General features: G+C 33.7%; 1 protein-coding gene and 1 pseudogene across 1 annotated transcript; both read right to left on the reverse strand.

Moving 5' to 3' along the window:
- Positions 1-2,687: 2,687 nt before the first annotated feature.
- Positions 2,688-4,356, reverse strand: LOC116114099 (annotated as a pseudogene).
- A 12,045-nt stretch (positions 4,357-16,401) lies between these two features.
- Positions 16,402-18,689, reverse strand: LOC116114102 (protein BUD31 homolog 1). The gene is made up of 4 exons (XM_031400254.1): positions 18,551-18,689; positions 17,856-17,956; positions 17,459-17,646; positions 16,402-16,900 (listed from the first exon to the last, which is right to left on the reverse strand). Exons 2-4 carry the CDS (start codon positions 17,947-17,949, stop codon positions 16,745-16,747), a joined length of 438 nt encoding a protein of 145 aa, XP_031256114.1. The 5' UTR covers positions 17,950-17,956; positions 18,551-18,689; the 3' UTR covers positions 16,402-16,744.
- Between the last annotated feature and the right edge of the window lie 965 nt (positions 18,690-19,654).

The raw sequence follows: 19,654 nt of genomic DNA on the forward strand, positions 1-19,654 counted from the left end.
CGTCAAGAGATGCAAAACTTATAAAACGAATACAATCACGTATAAATAATTAATGTAGATTTATCAAATTCAAATTCTCAAGTGGGTTTATGAGTAAATTATTATAGCAAAATTCTATTAATTTTTTTTTTTTTCTCATTTTCAAGAGGGCAGTGCCATACTTTCACAAGAACCAACACCAAGCTGCCTCTACATGCGTGCATGTGTTTGTTGGTGGTTTCTGAGTCTCCTACTGAAATTTTTTCTCCTTTAGTTAACTTACATAATAACGTACTCCACACTGATTGGCCTACTACATACTAAAATAGAAGAAAATTACAATTTGTGTTTGTTCATTTACACGACTCAGTAGTCAGTAGTCCCACTAACACCGTCACAGATTCATTGTAACAGCTAGACAAAAGAGGGCCCAAATGGATTTGGTGAATGAAGATTGAAGAAGAGTCTTTCTTATTCATTTGATAAAGGGAAGAGCTTTACCTTGGTGGGAGCCATTTTTAGCTGACAATATCTATTATCTATGTTATCTCATAAAAAGAGAGAAACGGACCCAAGACTTTTTGTAATTTGGGTCTGTTGTTACATAGATGTTTGAAAAAACTTGAACTGACTGATGAATCTTCACAATCTGTGATGGCTTGTGGAGCCCTAGCTTTACAATTTTGATTTCATCAATCAGCTGCTTCCCATTAGAAGCATCATTAATCTTTTGCATTTCAGTATAAACATTTGCAAGATAATTGCATTTACCCCTTGAGCTCCAGGGCCAGTGTGTAAATCCCGCAGTGTTAAGTACTGGATATACCCCCTCGTTTAGCAGAGGTTGAAGGAGAAATAAGATAATTAGAGGACAAAATTTGGGCTTTCATAAACCTCTGATTGCATTAACAATTATTATTATTATTATTTATTTATTTTTATTTTTTTTAATGACCGAAGATATCTGAACTAGTTTGTGCACACTTCGATTAATTCCTAAAACCCATTAAACGTTCTACAAACTCAATGTTCCAAGTTAAGTTACAACTATAGTAGGTGACCCTAAGATAGTTTGAACCCAAGAAATCAATAAAGAAAGCAAACTTTTTGTATTGTCAAGCTAACTCTTTGGTGTTGATTTCATTAACAATCGTTAGGCTAAACCTTTGGGGATGATTGCATTAACATTTGCTTAAGCTGATTTTCTTATGAAACAAACTCAGGCGCTGATTTTAGAAGGATCTTATTCTTATGCAATTTGATAACTTATTACGAGTGTTTTTTATTTTATTTTATACAAACATCACATTTTTGTCGAGTATCACTAAAAAGATAACACCAATCTTTATATGAGAAATTTGATTAAAATTTTATCTTTTAACATTACCATTGTAATTGCTGTTATAGGGTATTTTTTTAAGATTAAGGGATGCAGTAACGTTACACAGTACTGATGGATGAGATAAGGAGCGGTAGTGTATATGCATCAATTAAACAACATTAAAAGTGGATGTGGATTAATTAATTGAGGGACACGTGCATGAGCATGAAAGCTTTACATAAAACACTAATTGGAAGCAAACAAACATTAAGGGGCGTTTGGTCAGAAATGTTAGATTACAGGAATATTGATACTGGAAAGATAGATTACCTTGAAAGATTACTGGAAATCTTTAGAAAAATATGTTTGATTAGTTGGTGGGTATGTATATTAATATATTTGGTTATGGGGAATAAATTGGTGGGTATGCTATTTAAATTACTAAATTGTCCCCCTTTAAATATTAATATAAAATATTTTTATTATTAATTTTTGAATAATTTTTTAACCCCCAATATTTCAGATTTAGCTAAAACACCCTCGCTTATATAAAACTTTAATTTATGATGAAATCACCCCCCTCTGCCGCCGCCGCTGCCACGCGAACAACCGCCGGTGTCCCCGAAAGTCCCCGTGAGTACGTCACCGTGACCAAGAGGCTCCGCTATGACCGTTTTTGGCCATATTGATTGCTGAAACGGCCATATCGGGCCAGAAATGGCCAGATCTATTTTGGCCGGAAATGGCAGAATAGATTTGGCCATTTGACCATATCGAAGCCTCCCACATAATTTCTTCTTTTTTAGGGACTCTGGCGATTTTCCGGCAGTGGTCATGGTGGTTGGCCCACTATCGGCGGTGATGACTGGGTGGCTGTGGTGGTGGTGGCTTGGTGGCGTGGTGGTCTGTAAATTATTTTAAATATAAGGGCATTATTGTCCAAAATTTTAATTAAACAAGAGTAAAATGAAATAGGATATTAATGTAAATTTGTTTTAAAGTAGGAGTATTATTGTCCAAAATTTTATTAATAAGGGATAAAATTATAACAAAAAAAGATAACCTGGTAATCTCAGAAAATCTAAGAAAATGAAGGTAATCAGATACCTCTTTATTACCAATAGTAACCACATTGGTATTTGAAGATTACTGGTATCTTATATTACTTGACAATCAAACATGGTAATCAAGTATATAAGATGACATTACCTAGTAATCTCACTCAACCCCGAACCAAACGCCCTCAGAGGATATATATGATCAAGTTATTTATTTAATGTTGTAGAGATACAATAGCAACAGAATAAACCATAAAACCAGCAATCACTTGGTGCAATATGCACTAGTTCTAGCTATAGCCTGGTAGAAACAACACACATATATATATATCACCACATAATAAAATTTTAACAATAATAATGATTAAAGAATCATGCATCTATAATAATAATACAGAATGCCAAATTTTTAAACATCTCTGTTCTCTTGCATTCAGGCGGCATTGTTGGGAATCTTGAACGGTCAGTACAATAGTTGTAGATGGTGAATCTTTGCGCAACCATAGAGCCTTCTGTATTGGTAAGAGTCAAGATCCTGAAACTCCTTCTGATCCCACCAACGCTGCCCTGAGTGGCGCAAATTTGGCCTCAACTGAGGCCTCACACCCATCAACATGGAAACTTTTATATGAAGCAATGAATGGAGCTTTGGACCAATCAGTTTTCTCCAGCCCTCCCCTTGTGGCAATCATCGGCATTCCACAAACTTGAGTAGATTTTCATTGGTTGATTGAAGGGAAAACGAACCCCCAAATCTTTGCAGTTTTTGAAGACTCTAATGGGGATGTCATCCACAAGGAACCTGTTTGTTTAGGCAATCAAACCACATCAGCAAAATGGTCTGTATGAAAATTACGTATCAAGTTATTGACAGTTGGAAAGTGTGTAATGGAAATCAACCAAATTGTCATCAATGTGTAGAAAGTAATGCTCACAGCTACAGCTGCCAAATTTACAGGCGTTCAATTTACTCATTGATTTTGTCTACCCAACTTCCGCTTTAACCGGTTAGAATATTACAAGTGTGTAACATTTAATATAGCCAACCTACATAGGAGAAATGTTCATTCAAGATAATAGATTCTGTTTTTTCAAAATTTTCATGTTCAAGTAGAAAACACAATAGTTTTCACGACTACATCAAATAAGGGTATTAGATACTTATTTAAAAATTAATAGAAAAAAAATACACAATTTTCTTTGTATCAATAAAAGAATACTTTTTTATACTCAAATGAAAGTTTTTAAAGTATGTCAGACACATATCAAATTTGTATTTTTTTTTTTATTTCTCTTGTGATAGATTAATGATGGAATAATGAGAAACGGGAAGTTGAAAAACTTACACAATCTGATACATATTCCAGAGAACAGAGTAGGAGTGGTAACCTTTGGTTGGGTCAAACAAGGTAAATCCTTTGTTCTCTGTTACCTGACCCCGGTGAAGACATTTGTCTGCAAAATGTATGGCTGGCGGTTCTGTTTCCAAGAACTCAAAATCTATTTCATCATGCTCTGAGTTTTGAGAAGAAAGCTGCGATTGATGATACACAACACAAGATTAATATAAACCATAAATGCTTTGTTTAAAAGAAGATAAAATAAAACAAAAACAAAACTTACATAAAAAGCAGAGAACAGTTCCTGCAGAATCCCCAGGAACCAGTTTGATTTGCATACTGAAGTGACCAAACAAGTAAGATCCTTTGGATTGGAAGCCCGACCTTTATTTCCAAGTTCACATTTTTCAAATGTTAAAATAAACATTAATCAACAGTCTTCAATGAAATGAAAATTACAAATTGAAGCATACCATGTATTTGTCAAGGAGAAGCTGAATCTCAGAGCCGCCATTGAAGTATTTAATGTGATCAAAAGCCCAAGTGGGCGCGTAGTTTCTGCCAAATGGGACATCCCCAGGCCTTCTGGGGGAGCTCCCATTGTTGCTGACACCATAAACGAGATGCCCAGAAGCAGAATCCAAAAAAGAGAAGCCATTTTTCTGCAGAACACAAAGCATTTTGACTGTTTAGTTTCTAGAAGAGAAAAAGTAGTAGCAAAAGAAAGAAATGTATGATCTTTGCAGGGTCAAGAGCTACAGTAGAGAGAGAGAAGAAGAAACACAGTGATGGGAAAGTGTAGGAGGAGGGGGGCTTAAGTAGTGTTAAATTTTAATCTGAATCCATATGGGGGTGTGAATGTAAAGTAAAATTAATGGGGGCAAGACAATGTGATTGTTAGGATTAGAAATAATAATGTGTATAAAGCTCATTTCCTTGATCTTTCTTAACATTTGTATTGGTTCCTAAACACCCCTATAGTTTAAGAATATCATGACATCCCTTCTAAGTTTTCACAAGCCCCGAAAAGAAGGGATGTGCTCGGCTCGGCGTAATTCTTGACTTTGGAGCCAAATCCGAACTAACCCAAATTAGTAATTCAATAAAATAATCCCAATTTAAATCAATTAATAGTTTAATATATGGTCACATGCTTAACATAAACTTTAAAAAAATTCATAAATCAATTTGGGTTCGTATATCCAACCTATGGAAACATAAAATTGCAGTTTACAAATTCACCGTTTAAGGGGTATTTCGTATTTGTACACCATAACCTTAAGATTTTTTTTTTTTTTTTAATTTTACGTAATTATAATGGTCCTCCTTGTGGTTCTCAAAGAAGATGAGGGTGATAAATCTTAAACTTAGAGGGTGTTTAAAAACTACAGTAAAATATGAGGGGAAGTCAGAGTTTAATAATAATAATAAAAAATTTAAAAATTAAAGTGGTAAATTCATTCATGTGCCTAAATCTGTGGCGGTGGTGTGGGTTGAATTATGAAATTTTATCTTTATTTTCTTTTGTTTGAAAACTTTTTTGGGTTAGGGTTTGATTGAATCGAGGAGCAGAAAAAGAATAATATGATTGAAAACATGTTGAAATTTTTATGGACATTGAAATATGGAACAGAGACGGCAATATACTGACCCATTTCCACTATGTCCAATTTTTTTATCAGTTTTATTTCTCTCTCCCCTTACACTTTTGGCTTTTTCTCTTTGGCTCTGCCTTCTTCTCTTGCATCTCCCATAAATTATCATCTTTTTGTTACCATTTTTTTTTTTCTCTTTTCACTTCTTCAAACTTTCAAAATTTTGTTATTGGTTATATGTTGCTAAAATTTTAAACTAAAGGATGGATTAAACAGATAAATCTAGGTTGGATTCACCTATTTAAGTATAGAATTTGAGATATAATTTTAATATTTGAGACTTGCTCAACTAAAACAAGTGATTGGTAAATCATGAATTAGGGTATAAACGAGTTGAGTTGAGTAAAATTTTGGATTCATTAAACTCGACGCGCTTGTTACAATTTCAAGCTCGTGTCCGAGTAAGATTTCGTAACTTATTCAATCTCATAGGTTAATAATATATATTTTTTTTCTAACCTTATTTTAAAATAAAACATCAGTCTTGATCTTATTGTATGTCTAAAACCTTTCCCAAATATAAAAAAGACATAAACAAAAGACCCCACACGTAAAAGAGTGAAAATTTGATGGTGTAATAATTATGAAGTTTTACTACCACAAAGTATGAAATCTAAGGTGGGGACGCAGACGCTATCATATCAAGCCTTCAACCATTGTTTGGGAATTCGAGATTTTTGCTGTAAATCAGGAGTTAAACACCGATGAAACCGCTACAATTATTGTATTAGTTGGTAAACCCTCCTTTATTTTCATTTTGACTATCTTATTACTTGGTCGAGCTTTGATGTTGATAGTCACCACATGATTGATTTTACCACTATAAATATCTAATGTTGGTTTATATTATATATAATTTAATCCAAATACATTTCAAAATTGAATAAAACTAAAAAAAACATTTACCCTTTTCGATATCCAAGCAACATATATAGTATTTTTATATATACATCTTTTTACTCAACTTATACACGATAAATGATTGTAACAATTCAAAATTATAACATAAACATATTGATCAATTGATATATAATTCCAAATAACGTTAAATACATTGATTACAAAGAATAATAAATTATTTTCTAAATAGAAAATTGGATTACAGCTCAATTAAAATATGATTATTTTTATAATACAAGTGGAGAACATTCTCCAAAATCCCATAAGTATATTCCTCCTAGAAAATACAAATTTTACGTTCTCTACTTTAATCTTAATTAAATAAATTATTTCTGGTTATTGCTACAGTAATTATGGTCCGTTCAAACTCCAATACTGAAAACGAAAAGAACAAAAAATTTGTTAAGGGATAGAAGAGATTTAGCTAAAATCAGATGGATTTCAGTGTAGACCTTTTTTTTTTTTTTTTTTTTGAATTAAAACACGATTAGTAAACATAAATCATGTATGTACATACCAACATTTAATTAACTTACTATAGAAATGATATGATATATCTTGCATACGTTAATTTTATAAAATATTCCTGAACATTGAGAAAAGTACAACAATAGCCCTTGGCTTTGGTTAGGCTAACAAGGTTCAGACAGAAAAAGACCCTAAATAATTTGAAAAGAAGCTCAAAAGATACGCTGTCCGCGTGTTTGAAGGAAGAAAAGATTTGAGAAATAGGGTTTGGATAGCTGTTAAGAGACCTCTTGTGCCAAAAATATACAGTGACGTGAGCATCACTAATTAGAACTTAACAATCACTAAAAGAGAAAATGGTATTAATTATCTAAACTCAAACCGTTTTAAATAGATATTTTATATCAATTCTATCCCATTTTAAAATAAGGATTAAGGAGTGGTTCTTACGTATCAAGGTAATTTATAAAAATACTCATTACATTAATCTTAAAAATATAAATTGACATATCTTTTTATGAAAGAGGGGGCTGAACACAAACGAGAGCTTCAACCATTATTTTTTCTCGGTAAATAAAACATTTCTCTATTTTTGTATACCTTACAGGTAATACTAAAAAAATAGCCAGAGAATAATAAAATAACAGTGGATGTATGATTCGTTTTAAGCATCCGAACCACTATAAAAATCTCTTTTGTCAATCTATTATTTATGTTTCTGTAAACATATATAATTTCTATACCATAATCAACTTTCATAATCATATACGTGTAATTTTTAAGATTTTTTTAATATTTTATACGTAAGAGTAATTGATATTAAAATTACCTATCAATAATACAAAAGCATATTATTATAATTATATTTGACAGAAATAGAAAAGAGTTATTAGTACATACATAAAACAATTAATTAAAATCAATGGCTCCACTCCACATGCATACATATGCTTTCCACTCATACCACTCACTTCTTCTTCTTCATCTGCTCCATGGCAGTCTGCACTCTGCAGAATCAGGAATCAACCAGAAAATAGGAGTTGGATTTAGCATTCAGTGAGGATTTGACAGTATATTAGTCCAATAATGTATATATTGTAGGAATATCATATAATATATATCTGATAATACTAATTGATAAGTGTAATTGGTTTGGTGGGCGTGGCGTGGTGTCCTCCAGCTATATCCAAGCTGCGAAGTTGGTTGTTGGAAGATATAGATGGCAACCCTCCTTTAAAAAACATCTGTGCATGTATAAGAACTCTGTCAAATTAATCAACGCTGTTCTTTGGATAGAATTGGTCCCTCATCCATCTCGCCTCATTTATTACTTTTTGTTCTTTCTCTTACAATTAATTTAAACTCTGAGACAGAAGAACTTTAATTTAATATTAGGTACGAAGGGATATCATCTAAATCGATATGGATAATGAATTAAAAAAAGAAAAAAAAAATTGTAATTTAATAAATTAACGTAACATATAAACCTCCATTTTATGATATATGCATGCCTGAAACTAAACTAACAAAGCACATGATATATGAAACATAGCTTAATAATGTTATTATTATAAGTTATCTATTTAAATAAATTTATTTATATTTGATGTTAGTTTGATTACCCGAAATGTGTGTAGTTGACTTGCTAACAGTAACAATATATTTATTTTTGAAAGCAAAGTCATTTCATTAAAAAATTTCCCATATTATTCTTAAATATTAAATGAACTAAAAAAGAAGCAACCAAGAATGGTGGAATGCAAAGAGTCATTTGTCCACTTCTTTACAGAGATGTCTCCTGAACCAGATGTCTTCTTCTAATAGAATACAACCTCCATGGAAGTATGCCTAACTTTTAATACTTTCACTTAATAAACTAGTAATTAAGAATTAATAATTAAGTCAATTCTTGTCAATGCCACTCAGCCATCTTAATTGAATCTTGTAAAGTTTGCAATCATCATGTGGTTAGTTTTATGTCAAACCCAATTGACAATATTAGTGGCAAAGTTAAACTTAAAAGAGAAAGACTTTCTGGCCAACCATTAAGGCAAAAACATGTGCCATTAATGGGAATTATTTAGGGTAAATTAAGCTATCATATGGCCTGTTTCCCCAAATAGGTATTTTGATTTTTGAAATATTTGATAGGCAGTTGAGAAAATTAATTGGGTTTAGTTGAATTGGGACATCTGGTTGGCAAATAGCTAGCTAACAAAATTACACAGAGTCTTAGCTGTCTTTTTAAATAATGCAAATGGAGCCAACCCATAACAGTGAAGATTCAAGCCATGTTCCGTGTATATAATTGCAACTTCAGAAGTTTGCTGCATATTGGGAGTTGGGACATCTTGTTTTGGGATGATTATGGCCAATCAAAGCCTTTCAGCAAATGTTTTTGTCTTGGCTCTAACAACACTCCAAATTCAACTTCTTCTCTTTACAGAGGCATCATCATCACCACCAGCTTTTCTGGAAGAAGATGACAACGCTATTGATTTTGATTTATTTACAGGCCCTCTCATTTTGTGAAAATAATTATTTACTTGAAGAAGAGATTAACTCTACCAAAATTTAATCATTCTGTCATATTGATATAACATCGCATCAGTGAAACTAACAGATAAGAAGCTGGATAAAGTAAATTTCTCCATAAATAGTAAGCTTATTTAAACTACTAGATTGATGGAGATGTATCAGAAAGAGATATGAATCCATAAATTTAATGTTTTTTTAGCCATATAAATAAAACATGTGGGAACCCATTATTATTTCACTGCATTATTTATTGCTTCCTTATTCTCTTGATCATGCTTATATACCTAATCAAAATCATACACATATTATAGAGACCTAATAATTTAATTATGAAATATCATAGAGAAGAAATAGTTATACGGGACAATCAATTAGAGCTCTTAAATTAGGGTCAAAATTTAATCATATTTTCATCATAATTCAAGGGTCATGCCTCTTTTGAAATTCATAGAGCAAGAATGGTTGGGCCAAATGGTTAGCGTTGTTGGGCCCAAACCTATAAGCTTCACAGAATGCATTCAACCTGTTTCTTATTTGAAGTAGTGAACCTCAGCCCATTTTATTCAAAATTGGACCTACTTTGTTTTGCAGGTCCTATGACAAAACAACTTTCTTTTTTATTGTTGAGAGTGATTTTCAACCCCCCATCTAATTAATTTTCACCTCTATGGCTAACTACACCTCTTCTAAAATTTAAAAAATTCTCTTTAAACCCCATTCAATACCAAAAATAATCCTTTAAGCTTAATTACGTTTATTTTCTCAAATTTCAAACTTAATTAGGTTTTTCTTTTGACACATTTTTTCTCCCAATTTCCTAATTTCAACTTCATTTGTTTTTGTCAGAATCATATTTATTCCGTTAAGTTTTCCATAATATTAGTATTATATTTTCATCAATTAAACAGATATTTAAAATAAAACAAAAGGTTTCAATGATTATCAATCTTATCAACATAGTTTCCGAACCCATTGCTCATATTATATTTTCATCAATCAAACAACTGTTAAGCAGAGGGAAGTTAGAGCTTTTATTAAGGAGAAGAGACTTTCCTTATGTTCTCTATTAGAGACTTGTGTTGCGAGTCCTAATATTAGTCGCATTTTTGATGGTATTTTTAGGGATTGGAATTGGATCTCTAATGTTGCTCATGGCTCCAGGGGTTGTAGAATTGTTGTTGGTTGGGATCTGTTGACTTATAGCGTTGATGTTGCAGGAATGATTGATCAAGTTTTTCACTACAGGATTCGAGAGATTAGTGGTGATAATTGGTTTTATGCATTGTTTGTGTATGTTGAAAACGACATCTTGGGTAGGAGAGAGCTTTGGGATAATCTGAAGCAACATAACTCTGGGATTGGGGAAAATGCTTTGCTTGTTCTAGGGGATTTTAACACCACGCTATTTCCAAGTGAGAATTTGGGGGGTATTAATTTTGTAACGGAAAATATGTTTGATTTCAGAGATTGTATTGATGAGATTGAAGTTGAAGATATTAGCTATTCAGATATTATGTATACCTGGAATGGTAAATCGCGTGGGGACAACAGAGTTTTGAAAAAGATTGACCAAGTAATGGGTAATGGGCCATTAGTTTCTAGATTCACCTGAGCAAGTTCATTCTTTTGGCCTCCTGGGATAAGTTTACAAGCTCCTCTATTACGTCTTTCCCTCAACTCTCGGTTGGTAAGCCCTGACCTTTTAAATTCCTTAACTACCTTGCTTTTAAGAAAGAGTTCCCTGGTATTGTTTCTAAGGTGTAGGAGAGAGAGGTTTATGGGGTCTTTATGTTTTCTGTTGTCAGTAAACTTAAAGCTATCAAACCCTTTCTGAGAGATCTTAATCAAAAGCAGGGTAATTTGAGTAAGAGAGTTGAGATCCTTAAGAGTGAGGTCGAGATGATCCAGGGTGCTTTTGATCAAGACCCTAGTAATGTTGAGCTTCGTGGCCATGAGGCTATTTTTTCAGGAGCTTTTAGAACTGCGCTTCTTGATGAGGAGAGATTCTTGAAGCAGAAATCAAAAGTTCTCTAGTTAAGTGTGGGAGACCAGAATTCGACGTTCTTCCACAAGTCTCTTCGATCCAATCAGAATACTCGTCGCATTAATGGTATTATGTCAAATTCTGGAGGTGTTTTGGAGTCTCGGGACATGGGGAGTGCTTTCATGTCGTTCTACAAGCAATTGCTAGGTATGACTCCTCCCGTCTCTTGTATTGAGGGGGTGCCCAGACTTATTTGATAGGCAAGTTTTAGATTCTAATTGCTCAAGAATGGTTAGGCCAATCATTGATGAGAAGGTTAGGAGTGTTATCTTTTCTATGAGGGATGAAAAAGCTCTAGGCCTGGATGGCTATTCCGCTAAATTTTTTAAGGTAGCTTGGAATTTAGTAGGCAAAGATGTTTGTTTTGTTGTGATTGATTTCTTTAGAAGTGGGAGGATGCTTAAGGAAGTCAACGCCACTGTCATTGCCCTGGTTCCTAAAATGGAAGTCCCGTCTCTTGTGAGTGACTTTCGACCTATCTCCTGCTGTAATGTGTTGTACAAGTATATCTCTAAAATTGTGGCAAACTGGATTAAAGATTGTCTTGAGGATATTATTGATCAGACGCAGTGAGCCTTTATCCGAGTGAGAAGAATTAGTGACAATATTATGTTTACCTAAGAGATTTTCAAAATTATCACAAAGATACTGGGGATGCTCATTGTGCATTCAAGGTGGATATCCAAAAAGCTTACGATAGTGTTGACTGGGAGTTTCTCATGGAAACCATTAAGCTGTTTCAGGTTCCCTAGCCTAATGATTCATTGGATACGGGAATGTGTGACTACAACATCCTTCTTAGTGTTGATTGATGGTGAGCTCCATGGTTTTTTCCCTGATAAAAGGGGCCTTAGACAAAGAGACCCCTTATCCCCGTATCTCTTTACCCTTGTTATGCAAGTCTTATGCTTGATCATTAATAGGAAGATCAGGGAGAACAAAGGGTTTAAGTTCCATTTTAGATGTAAAAATCAAAGGATAAGCCATTTATGCTTCGCGGATGTCCTCTTCTTGTTTTGTCATAGGGACTATTTCTCTGCTAAGGTCCATAGGGATGTTTTGACGGAGTTTGCTCTTGCATCAGGCCTACATCCAAATCCTTTGAAAAGTGAGCTTTTCTATGGTCAGGTAACGAGCTTATGAATGGCAAGGTTAAAGTGGCTTGAAAAGACTTATGCAGCCTTAAAACTGGCAGGGGATTAGGCATTCACCCCTTGAAGTCTTGGAATATTGCTTTTATGACTTACCACCTTTGGAATGTCATCACAAGTAGGGACTCTCTCTGGGTGAAATGAATTCACTCGTTTAGATTGCATGGAAAGAGTTTTTGGAGTCTCAAAATCCCTTGGGATGCTAGCTGGGGATGGAGGAAACTTCTTAATATGAGGGATAAAGTCTGAAAACATAGTGTTTATGCTTTAGGCAATAGTGAGTTGACTTCTTTATGACATGACTCTTGGCATCTGTTAGGTCTCATTGATGAATTTATCTCAACCAGATCAGTGTATGAGTCGAGAATAGGCCAAGGATCCATGGTGAGCAAGATTTTATCAAATGGTCAATGAACATGGCCGGATGTTATTAGAGAGCGATTCCCTCAAGTTATCAATCAAGCCCCTTGCATTCCTCCCTCTAGTAATAGGGATATGGTGGTCTCGAAGACCGTGGAAGGTAAATCAGTTAAGTTCTCGGTCAATCAAGCTTGGTATGATCTTTCGCCGTCCTCATCCATTGTTTCTTGGTACTGGCTTATTTGGTTTAGCCAAAGTATTCCTCGCCACTCGTTTATCATGTGGTTAGCCATTAAGGGTAAATTACTCACACAAGACCGGATGAGTGCTTGGGTGGACCCAATGAGTTTAAATTATGTTTTGTGTAATGGCCTTTTGGACTCATACAACCATCTCTTTTTTGAATGCCTTTTCTCCTCTTTTGTTTAGTAGATGGTGCAAACCAAGGGTAACTTTCGAGTTGCAGTGGGAGCGTAGGATAATGTAATATCCTGGTGCGCTAGTAATTTCAAGGGGAAAGGGGTTAGATCAATCATTGATTGCCTTCTTCTTGCGGCTATTGTGTATGGGATTTGGTAGGAGAGAAATCAAAGACTGTTTAAAAATGTTAGGAAGAATTGTCATCGGGTTGTGAATCGCATTCTTAGTGTTGTGAGGCTTAAGCTTATTAGCCTTTGATTTAAGGATTCAGTTAGAGTCCGTATAGTGTTTGAGGAATGGGACATTCCTAGTTGCTATATTGATGATGGTGGTGATGGAAATGGATACGATTGATTTGGGTTAGGTCTTTAAGTGTGGGGTTTTTGGGAGTGAAAGTGAGGATTGGTTGGGGTGCTTTTTAGGGGACATGGTTTTCAATGTGGTGTGGGGAAAATGCCTATAAATTCTCTCTTTCTTTGCTTTGTTTTGTGCTATGTGAATTTTGCGTTGGATTATAAAAGCTTTTGTCCAAGTTTTTGGAGGTGGACTGTCAGCTTGAACCATTTGCTTGGTGATGTTGGCTCTTTGTGTTTGGTTGTTGCAAGATGGAGCATTTGTTTTCATTTTTTGAGTTGCGAAGATGCGATGTTTGTGTGAAGGATTTTGCTCGATTGCCTCTCTGGTGTTTTTTGTCCTCGAAATAGGTTCTCTTGTAAAGGATTGTTTATCCTAGTTGCTTTTGTTTTCGATTCTTCTTGTTCTTTTCAAGGGTCGATTCGATTAGGGGTTCCCCTGTTTAGTTGTTATTCTTTATTATTTATAAAATTACCAGTTACCCAAAAAAAAAAAAAAGATTAAATGTTAAAATTAAAACAAAAATATAAAATAGAGTATTGAGTGTATTTAGAAATTATAATGTTATTTCTAGTAATTTAAATTAAGGTTAAATTTGTCAAAACAAAAAATAAATTTAAAAATGGGGGGTTAAGACTAAATATCAATTAGGTGGGGGCTAAAAATACTGGCTGCGTTTGTTTCAGTTTTGGGAATACTACTTTTAGTATTCCCAAAAAAGTTAAACAGTAAAATATCCAAAAACTCAGATTTTTGGGAATACTACTTCCAATATTATTCAACTTTTTTTAAACCCCTTAAATTTGATAATTTAATTAAATACCCCTAAATATATTTTTAAAAATTACAAAAACACCCCATTAATTCATATTTACCAGATTCCGACCACCACTGCCGGAAAATGGCCAGAATCTGTTAGGATGGCGCACTATCGGCTGAATCTGGCCGGTAGTGCGCCGATCTAGCCTTTTCCGGTCAGATCCACGGTGGATCTGGCCGGAAAAGGCCAGATCTAAGGCCAAAGATCTGGCCGTTGACGGCCAGATCTTTGGCCGTAACGGTTTATAACGATGGCCAACAAACGGTCCATCAACGACGATCGTTTGTTGGTCGTCGTTGATGAGAAAATACGGCCAGATCTGGCCGTAGATCTGGCCGGCAAAGGCCATATCGGACCCGGCCACCCTCCGGCGGTGGTGGCCGGCTGTCTGTATTTGACATTGGGTTGGGGGTGTTTTTGTTAACTTTTAAGATTTTATTATAGGGGGTGTTTTGTAAATAAACAAATATAGGGGGTCTTTTATTAATTTATAAATCCTACATCGTAATACCCGCCCAATTCAACTTTTTTCAAAAAACTTTTCTCAAAACCCCCAAATTTTGACCAAACGGAGCCACTTTCTCTTATTGTTTCTCCTTTTGGAATAATATCCTTTAAAAGATTATTGGGAATCTTTAGAAAAATGTGTTTGGTTAGTTGGTGGGTATGCTATATTAATATGTTTGGTTAGGGGGAATAAATTGGTGGGTATGTTATTTAAATTACTAAATTGCCCTCTTTTTAAATATTAATATAATATTATTTTTATTTTTAATTTTTGAATAATTTTTTTAACCCCCAATATTTCAGATTTAGCTAAAACACCCCGCTTATATAAAACTCTAATTTATGACAAAATCACCCCACCCCTGCTGCCGCCTGCTGCCATCGCAAACCATCACCGGAAGTCGCTGAAGGTCGTCGTAAGTAGCTCATCCGTTTCTGGCCGAAAACAGCCAGATCTGGTCGAAAATGGCAAGATCTATTCTAGCCATTAGCGGCCAGATTTGGGCGACATTTGGCCATTAACGGCCAGATCTATTCTGGGCCATTTTCGGCCATCAATATGGCTAGAAACGGTCATATCGAAGCCTCCCAACGACTCTCGGTCATTTTTAAGGACTTTGACAACTTTTCGACGGCGGTCCGTGGTGGTTGGTCTACTGTCGACGGTGGTGGTTGGGTGGCGGTGGTGGTCTATAATTTGTTTTAAATATAAGGGTATTATTGTCCAAAAACTTAATTGAACAAGGGTAAAATTGAAATGATATATTAATGTAAATTAATTTTAAAACAGGGGCATTATTGTCCAAAATTTGTATTAATAAGGGATAAAATTGTAACAAAAATAATATTACCTTCGTAATCTTACAATACCTAAGAAAATGGAGGTAATCAGATTACCTCCAATATTAACAACAGTAACAATTATTGGTAATGCAAGATTACCGAAATCTTATATTATTGACAACCAAACATGATAATTAAGTAATATAAGATGACATAATCCTAGAAATCTTAAATTACCTCCAACCAAACGCCCCTTCAAGGTAATATAAGATTCCAGTAATCTAACATTCCCTGAACCAAATACACTCTTAAGATCGTTCATATTGTTGGATTGATTTCGCTAAATCCAAACCAAACCAAACCAAATATTTTTGGATTTGAAAAAATAAAGTAAAATTAACGAGTATCTATTAGATTTTTAATCCTAACTAAACCAATTGGTTTAAATTTATAAAAAGTTTTTTTTTTTTTTTTTTTTTGGTGTAATACTAATATTAAAAATCGTTTAAACATTTTATTTTTCAATACAATTGATTTTTCTGATTAAAAATTTATCAAGATATGGGCATATAAGAGGCTTAGTCATGATAAATTTATTTAAAAAGCTATTATATATATATAATTCAATATAATTTTATTAATAAAACAAAAATCATGTTTGATGTCGTAAATCCTCAAGAAATTCCACTGACATTAATATCACATAAATCTGTAAAATTTTATAATACACCTTTCTTATTGTTAGTTTTAAAAGCCTGACTCTCAAGGAATTCTTAAACCATATGAATCTATGCAATAGCACAACTCTTAAAATAAAGTTACTTTGGTGTTAGAAGCAATTAAAATGAAATTACAGAAATAGAAGTCCATCTCACTTATACAAACTTAATCTAATTTGGTCTGTTACAGTATCTACTCATATTCAATACAACTCATTGGTGACAAAGATGAAGACTGATTAACACCAGCTGCAGGTAGCTGAAACCGAGCAATATTTTGATACCAAAATATGCGTAGCCTCGGCATCTATCATTCTATCAGTCATATTAATCGCCGCTGGCACAACCCTTACAACCGCAATGGACACACTCTATAACCTTCTCCTCCCGAAGATTCTTGGGTACTCGACACACACAGGTTGTTTGGAAGTTGTGATCGCGTGGCTGCATGCATCTTAAGCAACACAAGCGTTCATAACCCGGCTGCAATTCGGAAAATATATGTTAAATATCGGAAACTACAAAACTATGCTAATATTTCCCAAGTTAAACAAGGAAAAATGGGGAAACTTCTTAATGAGCAGAAAAGGAAAAATAAGTTTGTGTATCATTTCCTTGATCTTTCGACAAGTCAAATATTGTAATAATAAAAATAACCTATATAAGTTGAATAATTCTATTTCAGACATTATATATTTACCACAACTTAAATTGAACAATAAGACTTTCCAATAGCTCATTCATATTACCCAAGCAAGCTTGTTCAGAGATTTAAAGATATAAACTATATGGTCCAACTCATGAAGAACCAAACAGATGAGCAGAAAAGGAAAAATAAGTTTGTGTATCATTTCCTTGATCTTTTGAAATATCATAATAATCAAAGTAAAACGTATATAAGTTGAATAAAATTTTCAATAGTTCATTCATATTACCCAAGCGAGCCTGTTCAGAGATTTAAAGATATAAACTATATGGTCTGACTCATGAAGAACCGAACAGAACACACTTCACAGTTTAAGATAGAGATATGAGACAAACCTTCTTCCATTTAGCAATAAGATTACGGTCAGCGTACCCTTGGTCCAAACAGAACTCATAAAGCTCCTTAGATATTTCCTTCCTACGGTGATAAAGATCAAAAACATAGCGGCTCTTCTGATGTGCTATTTTAAATATAGGCCATAGCGTCTCACATTTCCTCTTGCCATCATGTGTATCATTCTCCGCTGTCCAAAACATAAACATATAAATTTTATTTTCACAAGTTCAGAAAATGAAAAATTAAGGATAATACTATTATGGAGCGCCTCAGGTATCTTAAAATTTTATAGCAACCAATTGTTATAGAAATTATTGCAAAAACACAGATGCAATGGAATTTAAGTTAATCTCGAAAGAATGTATGATAATTTCTCTTAAAAAGGAAGACAAAAACCTTCTCTCATCTTGGCTTGTAATTCACGAAGTGTAGGCTCAATTAATTCCCACCCCTCCGGATACTGGACACGGTTAGTCTTAACCTTTGGCATTCTTAACCTGCAACACAACCCACAAACCAGAATGAACAAATATCCAATCACATGCGTTTCTCCCACAATCTGTTAATATGATTCAAGAAAATTCTAATATAAAGACAAGCGAGGTTTAATATATTGGTAGAAGTGAAATAAAAAACATTAGTTTATCACTTTGGAAATCAGCATTCTTATCTCCATTGTTTGCACAACAAAATAACAAAGGAATATCATAGCAAATGTAACAATTGCAGTAAAAAGAAAAAAGGAAAAAATTATGCAGATTTTCCAGGCATAAATCAGAATATTCTCAATATCAAAATGCTAAATCATTGCACCTTCTCCATTATCAAATTTAGTAGCATAAACATTAATTAAACAAAGGACCAACTAAAATATACAATAATTCATTAAATTGTTACTATAAGGGCAGTAGATATGCATAAAGGATAAGAAAAAACTTCAAATCAACAACTAATCAAAGCATCCCATAAGCGATAATGGTAAAACTCATCTAATTCTGAATGGCTTCCCACATTTCAGTAAACAAAATTGAACTTAACCCCCCCCCCCCCCCCCCCCCCCCCCCCAAAAAAAAAAAAACCCTAGAACTCACCGCCGTCAATTTTGGTTTGGTGTCAAATATTGGGTTCTGGAGGTTTTAGATTGTGCGTGAGGGTTCTGGTTTTGGGGTTCCCGATTTGGTTTAGGGTAATGGGGTAATTGAGAGGCAATTGCTTGGTGGGTTCACGGGTTTGGTCCTATCCATTTCGAATTTGAATAATGGGTCGGGTCGGGTCGGATGGATTTATGGATGGGTTTTTCTTTAGTTTTTTATTTAATTAAATTGCATGTAATTTATATAAAATAAAATTATTGATGTAGTAAAGTTATCTAAATTAACATAATAAAAGATTCTAATAACATAAATAGACAATGTGATTATACAACATGTACAAAAGAGGTATAACTATCAAAATAAATGAAAATTAGAAAATAGTTATTTATTAAGAAATAAGAAAATCGTATCTATAATTAATTCAAAAGTTGTTGGTAATTAATGTATGATTTATTGTTACCCCATGTAAAACAAGGTAATAATGCACTTATTTTAGTCCCTATCAAGATTAAAAACTGTTAGTTAAATAATAATAAACTATGGAGTGATACATCTTTACTTCAACTGCTTGAACCCAAGAAATTTACTGAAACAATACCACCAAAAACAGATTAGGATAAGGCACGTTACAGATGTCGCTCTCTTAAGATGATTTCGTGCCTCTGCAGTTGAAATTTCGGTGCAGCAGACTCCTCGGCACACGTCTTATGGATGCAATAGTCCAAACTATCTTTATATTCTTTTTACATCTGCATAACGTAAGAAGATAGAACTTCACACTACCTTGTTAATACCCGATAATCAATAATAAACTCAGAGATAACTTTTTGCTTTACTAAAACTTGTTCTTTTAAGAAGAGAAATTTTCTCTTATTTATCCCTCTAAAAAAATCAAATATATCTCATAAAAATCTACTAGTGGATAAAAGAATAAAAGTTAATGTTGATTTTTTCAAGTCTAAAAATACGCTCATATAGTCTTCATGATTTGAGGAGTGAGAAGTGGTCAAAACAGTTTTTCTAATAAAATTTTCTTTATTAAAAAATAAACCAACAATCCCCCACTTATTATTTAATAAAGACAAATTTAAAAAAAAAAAT

This window comes from Pistacia vera, unplaced genomic scaffold, assembly GCF_008641045.1.
Source record: "Pistacia vera cultivar Batoury unplaced genomic scaffold, PisVer_v2 Contig70, whole genome shotgun sequence".
NCBI classification, from domain to species: domain Eukaryota; kingdom Viridiplantae; phylum Streptophyta; class Magnoliopsida; order Sapindales; family Anacardiaceae; genus Pistacia; species Pistacia vera.

Bases quoted from the DNA above. Each gene is read 5' to 3' on its own strand.
- LOC116114102 (XM_031400254.1), bottom strand. From the start codon at position 17,949: ATGCCAAAGGTTAAGACTAACCGTGTCCAGTATCCGGAGGGGTGGGAA. The intron at 17,647-17,855 runs GTTTTTGTCTTC...TGTTTTGGACAG, and splicing joins ACAAGCCAAGATGAGAGAAG to CGGAGAATGATACACATGAT. The intron at 16,901-17,458 runs GTTTGTCTCATA...TCCGAATTGCAG, and splicing joins TTATTGCTAAATGGAAGAAG to CCGGGTTATGAACGCTTGTG.